The 10,445-nt window shown below is 48.8% G+C and overlaps 2 protein-coding genes across 11 annotated transcripts in view; one reads left to right on the top strand and one right to left on the bottom strand.

The window, feature by feature from the left end:
- GTPBP2 (GTP binding protein 2) overlaps nt 1-1,230 on the bottom strand; it is a 24,172-nt gene extending 22,942 nt beyond the window's left edge. For all 3 annotated transcript variants that reach the window (XM_023254013.2, XM_023254014.2, XM_003986174.6), the window contains exon 1: nt 1,010-1,230. In XM_023254013.2, coding sequence (XP_023109781.2) covers nt 1,010-1,195 — 186 coding nt within the window. In that variant the 5' untranslated portion in view covers nt 1,196-1,230. The remainder of the gene's footprint in view (nt 1-1,009) is intronic.
- MAD2L1BP (MAD2L1 binding protein) overlaps nt 1-10,224 on the top strand; it is an 11,416-nt gene extending 1,192 nt beyond the window's left edge. Inside the window, exons 1-5 of one of the 8 annotated variants that reach the window (XM_045057607.1) lie at nt 880-1,021; nt 2,307-2,415; nt 3,399-5,035; nt 5,352-5,804; nt 9,296-10,224. In XM_045057607.1, the coding sequence (XP_044913542.1) occupies nt 5,472-5,804; nt 9,296-9,808 (846 nt within the window). In that variant the 5' untranslated portion in view covers nt 880-1,021; nt 2,307-2,415; nt 3,399-5,035; nt 5,352-5,471 and the 3' untranslated portion in view covers nt 9,809-10,224. Of the gene's footprint in view, nt 1-879; nt 1,022-1,413; nt 1,836-2,306; nt 2,416-3,398; nt 5,036-5,351; nt 5,805-9,295 lie in introns of those variants that run through there. The other 7 variants (XM_006931753.4, XM_019830641.3, XM_019830642.3 and 4 more) reach the window with 7 other exon arrangements.
- The last annotated feature ends 221 nt before the right edge of the window (nt 10,225-10,445 follow it).

Below are 10,445 nucleotides of genomic sequence, written 5' to 3' on the forward strand. Positions count from 1 at the left end.
TTGTTCTGCCTGTCCTGCATTTTGGCACTGCTCCCTGGCCATTTCTTTTTTTTTTTTTTCCTTCCTGTCATCATTCCATCTCTCCCAACGCCTTCTGACTTCCAGGCTCTCACAGGTCTTCACCCATAATCTCTACTTCATGGAATATAAGGGAGATCTTTTCCCATTAGCAAAGACCTTCCTTTTTATCATCTTGCTAAAAATGAAAAATTAGGATGGGTGGCTGCAGAATAGTGGTAGAAGGATGACGGTCTAGGCCAATAGTTCTCAAAGTGTGGTCCCAGGACCAGGTAGCATTAGCACTGCCTGGGAACTTGTAAGAAATGCAGAGTATCAGGCCCACCTCTGACCTACTGAATCAGAAACTCCAGGGGTGAGGTAGCAATCCAGGGGATTCTGATACATGCTAAAATTTGATAACCACTGGCTCAGCTCTTCCCCTCAGTCCTCCTTTCCTAAGAGGGACGAAATAGCAGTTACTCTCTGCCTTAGGGATAGATGGAGCAAGAATGTGGAAGCTGTCCCTATTTCCTCATAGGATAAAGGGCGGGAAGACCTAAGCCTGACTGTTGTCTGTTTTTATACTGTGTACTCAACGATACAGACGGAACATATTGTTCTTTTCCCCAGTACTCCCCTGTGGAACAAGTTTAGAAAACTCTCTCCTCATCCCAGGATTGAATCTCCCTCCCTTCACAAGGATGAAGCGCGGGTATTCTACTCCGCTCTTTCCAAGGGGTTAAAAGTGGGATCATCTTTCCCCACTACTCTTCCTGAGGTTACTGGACCAGAATGGGAGGGATCTTCCCTCCCCACTCTTCCTCGCTGGGGTCTGTCTGACCAGAGGGAAGGTACTCCCTGGGGTCCTAGGACCGGAAGGAAGGGTTCTCCTCTCCCCTCCGTGTTCTGACACCGGAAGGGGGTATCAATTCCCTCTGTCCCGCCTCCCTGGAGTACCGGGACCGGAAAGAGTGGTTTCCTCTCACCCGCCACTTCTTATGGAGCTCACCTCGGGGGGCAGGTACGGAGGGTTGTTGGCTTTGCCTCCTCTGTTCCTTCCGTTCTTCTTTTTCCCCTTCGGGCCCCCGCAGCCGCTGCTGCCGCCGGCCCCCCTTGCCTTAAGGGTTCCGCCCACGGCCGGGCCTCCTCCGGGCCGGCAGCAGCCGCCGAACAGCTCCGATACCCGCGAGTCCATCCGCCGCTGCCGCCAGCCCCCCGCCCGGCCCCTCCCCCCCCGCCACCACCACCGCCGCCGCCGCCGCCGCCGCCGCTGCCGCCGCCGCCCCTACTGCCACCGCCGCGTCCGGCCAGCCAGAGGAGAGCGGGGTGGGGCCCTGCGCAGGCCACGCCCCCACCCTTCTCTGGCCCCGGGTCGCGTCAGAAACAGCCGCGGGGCACCACGGGAGATAGAGTCCTCAAGTCTGGGATCTCCATTAAATGAGCTGCCTGCTGCCCTACAGCTCCCAGGAGGCATTGCGGCTCAAGGGGCCGTAGGGCGGCTTTGGGGCGCAGGCAAGGAGCGAGCCTTTGCGCGCAAAGGCCTAGGGGAGCTGTAGTCTGGTTTTCAATCTCGGTGCTGTGAGTGGGTCTTTTCTTAGGGCCTCTTTAAGGGGAAGTTTAGGAGCCCGGCGGCCTGGAGGTGGGACAGTCACCCGAAACCGAGGGCTTACATCAGAATCGAGCTTTGTGGGCGCTCCAGGGTTTGGGCCCTTAGCGAGATCCCAGACAACAGGTTTTGGACCTGAAGAGCTGCAAAATTCACGGAGACTGATCCCTCCAGCCGGCTGGCTCCACCCCGCCTCAATTTCTTCCCCGACTGCTGGCGTGCCGTCGGGGTGAGTCAGGGCGAATGCCAGGGCGGAGGCAGATGGTGGTTAGCCTAATTACGGCTGTTATTGTTGCGATGATTATGCCACCTTTACACAGTAGTCACTGCTTTATTACCAGGCTGGCACCCTCCGGGGGCTGGTTTTAGCAACCCGAGACACCGCGGTGCCATCGACACGAGGCCCAAACCCGTAAACCAGCCTTGCAGCCTGAGGGCTACATGGATGCCCACAGCGAGAATTACCCCTCCCCTTTGTTTTGAAGTAGAACCAATCCCGGCACAGCGAGTTTAGTTTTAAAATAACCAGGGCTGTGGGAGGGGCCTGGCCCCCACTTGGGGCGGGGCTGGGGCTCCGGTTACGTCAGCCACTGCTAAGGTTGTGGCTGGGGGGAAGTAGCAGGTAATAGAAACTTGGCCAAGGGCCCAGGGGATTATTGACTTTTGACTTTCCTGCCAAGCTATCTCTCTTGCTTTTTAGGGCTCTTGCAGTCGGCAAAGAGGAAACACAGCGACAGAAACCAGTGTACAAGACACGAGAAAGGCAAAGTGGAGAAGCACGTTGCTGCGCTGGGAGTCAGGACGCCAAGGTTCAATTCCTAGCCCCATGGCTGTCTCATGATTCACCATTCACCCTGTGCCCACTTCCCCTCTTTCACAAACATCGAGATGCTCTCACACAGCCAAGAAGTAAAAAGGCCCTTCCCTCCAGATCTCAGTTTTTCCTGGAAAACTAGAAGCAGCAGCAGCAGCAGTGGCTCACCTCTGGTGATCCTTTCAGGAGTTCAGACCTGGTGGAGTCCTTGGCTTCCCCTCGACCACAAGGAGGGAGGCAGGGTGGTTGCTGTCCACGTGGCATAACTCCCCAAAGCAGTGGGAGTAGAAGGACCAAAATCTGTAAAAGGGCCTAGCAGATCCAGCCAATTTTGTGGTCTTCAGTGGTCGAAAGCACACATGACTTCTCTCTTCTCGACTCTGTTCCACTGAAGGAAGGTTATACTGCAGAGGTCAACTCCAGCCAGTGGCACAACCCCTCCAGGGAAACTGCTAATAGAGGCTGAGACTGAGGAACTCAGGAAGAGATCTCAAGAAGGATGGGGGTTGGGAGAGCCAAGTCCATTCCCCCAACATTCTCACCACCACCAGCTCTGGGCTCTCTTGATAACCAGGGCCTGCTGCACTCACCTGATAACACTTGTCCTCTCATCTTCCTGGGTCTTTCAGCCACCCAACACACACTTCCTCCATCCCAATTTTTTAATTAAGCTATTTATTTATTTATTTATTTATTTATTTATTTATTTATTTAGAGAGCACACGAGCAGAGGAGGGGCAGAGAGAGAGGGAGAGACAATGAGAATCCCAAGCAGGCTCTGCACCACCAGCACAGAGCCGATGTGAGGCTCAAACTCAGAAACTGTGAGATCATGACCTGGGCCTAAATCAAGAGTCAGATGCTTAACTGACTGAGCCCCCCAGGAGCCCCGAGGTTTATTTTTATGTTTAGATCTTTAATCCATGTGGAATTTATCCTTATGTATGAACTAATTTGATTTTTTTCCCTTCTAAACAGATAGGGAGCTGTCTCAAGTTACCTGTTTTAAAAAGTCACCCTCATCATACACTAAGATCTACATACACATGGATCTGATTCTGGACTCTCTCCTGTCTTATTATTTGTTTGTTTATTCCTGATCCAACACCACAGTATTTTAATCATTGTACTTTTATAGTATGTTTTGATTTCTGCTCCTTACTTCCTGAGACACACCCCTCCTGGCCTCCATGACACACTTGTTTATTCTTCATTATACCTCTCTGGCTACTCCTTACTCCCCTCCACAGTCTCTTCTCTCTCTGCTCATCCCCTAAATATTAGTGTCTTCAGGATCCTAGCTCATCCTTATTCTACTTGCCTTCCCTGGGTGATCTTATACACACCTATACTGATGACTCTCAAACACATCTCTATTATCAATAGTGTTCCTAAATATCTCTTTACTGTCCACTGGAACAGGAAACTCACTATGTAAAAAATGGAACTCATCTTTTCTCCATACCTACACACCAGTAAACCTGGTCTTCCTTTAGTGTTCTCCCTTCATTGAATGGCACAACTGGCCATATAGTTGTTCATCTTAAAAAACCTGCTTGTCTTAGTAGTCTCTATCCCTTCTCCTCTTCCTGGGGACAACCACCAAGTCATGGTCATTGGACATCCTAAATATCTCTAGGGTTCACCCAGTTCTCTCCACCCTACCGTGACTGCCATAGTTCAGGCCTCTTTTATCAATGCACTTGGGTAACCGCAGTCACTAGCTTTCATTGGTATTCCTGCTTCCTCTCTCATCCTCCCTGTAATATAATCTATCCACTGCAGCCAGTGTAGAGATTAAATTTATAAATTTAATCATGTCACTCCCCTACTTAAAGCTTTCAAAGCTTCCTCATCCCCCTACAGGATCAAGTTTAAACTTTTTTAACATGGCTTATAAAGCGTTGCCATAATCTGGATCCTGTTTGTCTACCACAGGCTTAACTCTTTATAATGTGAACCCTTTTCATTCCTTGGATGAAGGATGCTCTTGTCTCTCAAGGTCTCCAGGATAGGTAGGTCCTCCTCTTTACCTTTACTCATTCTATAGATCACAGTTTCTTGGGCACATTTCCTCTGGGACCACCCCTCTCTTCCACATCAGCTAGGTTAGGCACTCGGTTCTTCGCATCCACAGCCCGTGCACACCGTACTGTGTATAATTCATCACGTGGGATCGTATTTATAGGTTTCAAACCCCTTGAGGACAGCGACTGCCTCCTGTTTGTTTGCCACAGTCTCCAGCACCTAGGACAGGGCCTGGCACGAAGTAGGTGCCCAGCGAATAGTGAACGCAGGAGAGAATGCGTGAGGGCGAGGGTCCTCTGGAAGGCAGAACTTAGTGTCTGAGACAGCGTGGGTTCTCTGTACAGTTAGGGCTCGGCGTACCTGTGAGGGAGTGTTGCTAGGGAGCACAGGGATCAAAACCTAGCTCGGCCCAGCCTCCATTACTGCAGCGGTGCAGTGCCCCCGCCCCTCCACCGCCGAAGCGGAAGTGGAGGCGTGGGCTTCCCATGATACCTCGCGGGGCGCCTGTTCAAACCGCACGGAGAAGAGGGAGGAGGTAGTGATGGCGGCTCCGGAGCCGGAAGTGCTGTGTCCGGCCACAGTACCTGGTAAGGACTGGGGTCCGGAGCTCGGGGAGCCTTGGGGACCTGTTTCTTCTCTACACCGCTCTCCAGCCTTTTAGCCCATGACCCTTTCTCTGGCCCTTCTTCCTTGTCCCCATTTCCTGGCTCCCGCCCGGCCCCACGGACTCCATCGCCCCCTCGGTCCTGGATCCCACTGGTTGGTCCCCACTGTTGTCTTCCTCTGGGCGGCACTCTGGACCCCGCTTGATTACAGTTACAGTAAACTAATTTCCCCAGATCAGCGATTCCACTTTCTGAGCGGAGGCCTGGTCACGGTGTCTGAAATTCTCCTTTCCCCCAGCTTCCATCCGGCGTCACTTAAATCCCCGTAAGCGTTTGGGGTCGGGAGTCTCCTAGCCGCCACCCACACAGGAGTTTGCGGAGGGAATGTGTCGGGCTGTTCCCTCCGCAGTACAAGGGAATGAGAAGACTGACTTTGGCTTTTAAGTTTTTCAAGTGTCTGCCTTGTTCCTCTGCGCACCTACTAGAATTGGAATGGTATGAGAAGTCAGAGGAAACCCACGCCCCCCAGATAGAACTACTTGAGACTACCTCCGCTCAAGAACCTTCCAACCTTTCGGAGCCCTTTCGCCCCAGAGACTGCATGGTGCCAGTGGTGTTTCCCGGGCCTGTGAGCCAGGAAGGCTGCTGTCGGTTTACTTGTGAACTTCTAAAGCATATCATGTACCAACGCCAACAACTGCCTCTGCCCTATGAACAGCTTAAGCACTTCTACCGAAAACCTTCTCCCCAGGTAGGCACAGGCTTTGGGAGAAAGCTGGTGGGGAGACTGTGATGATTAGACCGTAAACAGCTGTAAAGGGGTTCTGAAGAGTCTTCAGGGCCTGTCAGCCTAAGCAGCTGTAAGGAATGTGTTTCAGCCCCAGGACTTTAGTTAGTTTCTCCTCACCCCAGTCTTTGATATTGATAGCCTAACCCCTCTCGCATTTTCTCATTTTCTTTTTTGGAAAACTGCTATTGTGTTGCATTTTGGCTTCATGAACTGGCCCTGTAGTTTTAGTGTTTTTTCTCCCCCAGTTTTTTTTTTTTTTTAATATTTTTTTGAGTTTATTTATTTTGAGAGAGAGAGCATGCAAGCAGGGGAGAGGCAGAGAGAGAGAAAGAGGGAAGCAGGCTTGGCAGGGTCAGCACAGAGCCTGACTTGGGGCTGGAACTCCCAAACTGTGAGATCATGACCTGAGCCAAAATCAAGTCAGACACTTAACTGACTGAGCCACCCAGGCACCCCATCTCCCCAAATTTTCATCTCTTTGTTTTTATGTTTTACTTTATGGGGGACTTCCTTGACTTGATATTCTGACTCTTCTATAATTTTTTTCTTTTTTGGAAATCATAGTCTTAAGAGCTCTTTTTCATGTTTCTTTTTTTTTTTTTTTTTTTAAGCTTATTTATTTATTTTGAGAGAGAGCGTGCGTGCACAAGCGGGGTAGGGGCAGAGATAGAGGGGGAGAGAATCCCAAGCAGGCTCCATGCTGCCAGCACAGAGACTGACACGGGGCTCAAACCTACAAACTGTGAGATCATGACCTGAGTGGAAATCAAGAGTTGGATGCTTAACCAACTGAGCCACCCAGATGCCTCTCATGTTTCTTAAAAAAAAAAAAAAAAAAAAAATTTTAACATTTGTTTGTTTTTGAGAAGAGAGAGACAGAGCATGAGCCGGGGAGGAGAGAGAAAGAGGGAGACACAGAATCTGAAACAGGCTCTGGGCTCTGAGCTGTCAGCACAGAGCCCGACGTGGGGCTTGAACTCACAGACTGTGAGATCATGACCTGAGCTGAAGTCGGAAGCTTAACCGACTGAGCCACCCAGGTGCCCCATCATGTTTCTTTTTTAAATAGCATCCTGTTGTTTCACATCTATATGATTTTCTTTTACTTGAGAATATTAATTGCTGTATTTTTGAAGTTGTCCTCTGTTCCTTTCAGTTTCTTTTAGATTCATTTTCCTGTTTTGGTCTCGGTCATGTTAGAGGCTTTTATTCTGTCTCTGGTGAGGGATACCTGGATGGCTCAGTCAGTTGAGTGTCCGACTGGCTCAAGTCATGATCTCATGTTCATGGGTTCCAGCCCTACATCGGGCTCTGTGCCGACAGCTCAGAGCCTGGAGCCTGCTTCAGATTGTGTCTCCCTCTCTGCCCCTTTCTCTCTCTTGCTCTCTCTCTCTCTCTCAAAAATAAACAAACATTTTTTATTTAAAAAAATTTTTTTTTAATGTTTTTTTAAATTTATTTTTGAGACAGAGACAGAGCATGAGCAGGGGAGGGGCAGAGAGAGAGAGGGAAACACAGAATCTGAAGCAGGCTCCAGGCTCCAAGCTGTTAGCACAGAGCCCAACGCAGGGCTCAAACTCACGGACTGTGAGATCATGACCTAAGCTGAAGTCGGACACTTAACCGACTAAGCCACCCAGGTGCCCCTAAATAAACATTTAAAAAAAAAAACCATAAATTGGTGAAAGCTCTGTATGCCTGGCTGGGCCTTGTGAGCTGATAGACTTCACTTCAAGGATACTGGGTAGGAATCTCGTGGTCTCTTTGGAGGACTCTAAAACATCAGTATTGGAAAGTCTTCTCTCTGGAGAAGACTGGGTGGAGGAAATTGGCAGGTGATCTAAGGGTCCTCACAGAGGTTTTCATGCAGTCCCCCTCTTTTCATTCTTCTGTGATGACTGAATTGCCAGTTCCTAAGCCTTTCTGGGGTTCTGCAGTATGAATCATTTTGCTTTCATGGGCCTTCCATCTGTTAGCGCTTGGTAATAAGCTCCCTTGAACTCTTCCATGTGCCTTCTGTTTTCCAAAAATTTGTTGTTGCTTTTGTCTGTTTCCCAGTTCTCTTTGCCCTTGGGAATTCTTTCTTCCCCCCCTCCCTCCCTTCCTTTTTCCCCTTCCTTTTTCCCCTTCCTTTTTCCCCTTCCTTTTTCCCCTTCCTTTTTCCCCTTCCTTTTCCCCTCATTTAGTATTTCAGATGGGACCACAAATAAGCATGTGTTCAATTTCTCATGTTTAACTGGAAGACCAACTGCAGAATCACCTTTCTCAAGCCACATTATCCCCATTTCCTGTTGTCACTCATGGCACAGCAAAATTTGCTACTTGCCATGCCACCAGATCTCCTTGACTATTTTAGTTGCTTATTTCCGGATGCTCTCCTGCTTCAGAGTACTGTCTTTCTGTTCTTTTTATTTCTTTTTTTAATTTACATCCAAGTTAGCATATAGTGCAACAATGATTTCAGGAGTAGATTCCTTAATGCCCCCTTACCTCTGTAGCCCACAACCCCTACAGGAACCCTCTGTTTGTTCTCCATATTTGAGTCTCTTATGTTTTTGTTTCCCTCCCTGTTTTTTTTTTTTTTTTTTTTTTTTTTTTTTAATTACCCTGAGACAGAGACAGAGCATGAATGGGGGAGGGTCAGAAAGAGAGAGAGGGAGACACAGAATCAGAAGCAGGCTCCAGGCTCTGAGCTGTCAGCACAGAGCCCAACACGGGGCTTGAACTCAAGGACCACGAGATCATGACCTGAGCTGAAGTCGGATGCTTAACCATCTGAGCCACCCAGGCGCCCCTCTCCCTCCCTGTTTTTATATTATTTTTGCTTCCCTTCCCTTATGCTCATCTGTTTTGTGTCTTAAAAGTCCTCATATGAGTGAAGTCATATGATTTTGTCTTTCTCTGACTAATCTTGTTTAGCATAATACCCTCTAGTTCTATCCACGTAGTTGCTAATGTCAAGATTTCATTCTTTTTGATTGCTGAGTCATACTCCATTGTATTTATATACCACATCTTCTTTATTCATCTGTCGATGGACATTTGGGCTCTTTCCATACTTTGGCTATTGTTGATAGTGCTGCTGTAAACATTGGGGTGCATGTGTCACTTCAAAACAGCACACCTGTATTGTTTGGATAAATACCTAGTAGTGCAATTGGTGAGTCATAGGGTAGTTCTATTTTTAATTTTTTGAGGAATCTCCATATTGTTTTCCAGGGTGGCTGCACCAGTTTGTATTCCTACCTGTCTTTCTGTTCTAAATGTGGGAAAAAATATGGTTTTGTACAAAGAATACATTTTCCTTTTTGATTTATTGCCCTCTGATAAAATCCAGCATCTTTGCTGTGGAAGCCCAGTCCCAGAAGTCTACTGCATCCCAACAGGTATCTTCAGAGGGCAATGGCTTCCCCCATCTTGTCCTTCCCTTTCACCATTCTTTGTCCTCACAGGCAGAAGAGGTGATGAAGAAGAAACCTCGGGCCACTGTTGAGGTGAGCAGCAGGAAATGCCAACAATCCCTGGCAGAACTGGAGAGTGTCCTCAGCCACCTAGAGGGTCTCTTTGCCCGGACACTAGTACCCCGAGTGCTAATCCTCCTTGGCGGCAGTGCCCTAAATCCCAAGGAGTTCTACGAGCTTGACTTGTCCCGGTTGGCCCCCAACAGCATGGACCAGAGCCTGAGCACAGCAGCTTGTTTGCGCCGTCTCTTCCGAGCCATTTTCATGGCTGATGCCTTCAGTGAGCTACAGGCTCCTCCACTCATGGGCACCATTGTCATGGCACAGGGGCACCGTGACTGTGGAGAAGATTGGTTTCAACCCAAGCTCAACTACCGAGTGCCTACCCGGGGTCACAAACTGACTGTGACCCTGTCCTGTGGCAGGCCCTCTATCCCAACCACAGCCTGGGAGGACTACGTTTGGTTCCAGGCACCAGTGACACTTAAAGGCTTCCATGAGTGAACGGGGGTGCTTCTTAATCATGAACACAATGGCTTCAGTTATCTTCCCCCCTCTGGCACCAGGTCACCCATCTTTTGCTTAGAGCTAGAGTTGTTTCCTGGTGAGAGGAATGTTCTGTTCTTCCGGCTGCCTGCCTCCCTTCCTCAGACTTCCTGGTGGGCTGATTGTATGGCTGTGGCTGTCATAATTATCATTGAACAACATCTCTTTGAATCAAAGGTTGATTTTCCCAGAAGGTGCTGGGTGAGGCATTTCTGTTCAGGGATGGAAAACAAGTATGAGTCCATAGACAGACACTCTTATGGAAGTGGCTTTTTGCTGTGGCCTTTCAGAATTTTTACCAGGGACATAATGAACTTAAATGTAAAAATGAATGGATCCATATTAAATTATCTGAGACTCTTGTTTTAAAGATTTCCAGGGTTCAGATGGAATATTTTATCTTTCTCCTTGGTCTCTTATGCTCCAGGGCTTCTAGGATTTTTTCCGACTGCAGTTCTTTCTCTTTATCAGCCCCAGGCCGATCTGGGAAGTTAAGTGACTTGGCCAAAGTTCTATAACACTTTGATGTCAGAGTTGGGACTAGAGTCCTCATCAGCTGACTCCTAGCCTGGCATTTTTTCCTTGTCACATACTG

Source organism: Felis catus, chromosome B2 (genome assembly GCF_018350175.1).
Source record: "Felis catus isolate Fca126 chromosome B2, F.catus_Fca126_mat1.0, whole genome shotgun sequence".
NCBI classification, from domain to species: Eukaryota; Metazoa; Chordata; class Mammalia; order Carnivora; family Felidae; genus Felis; species Felis catus.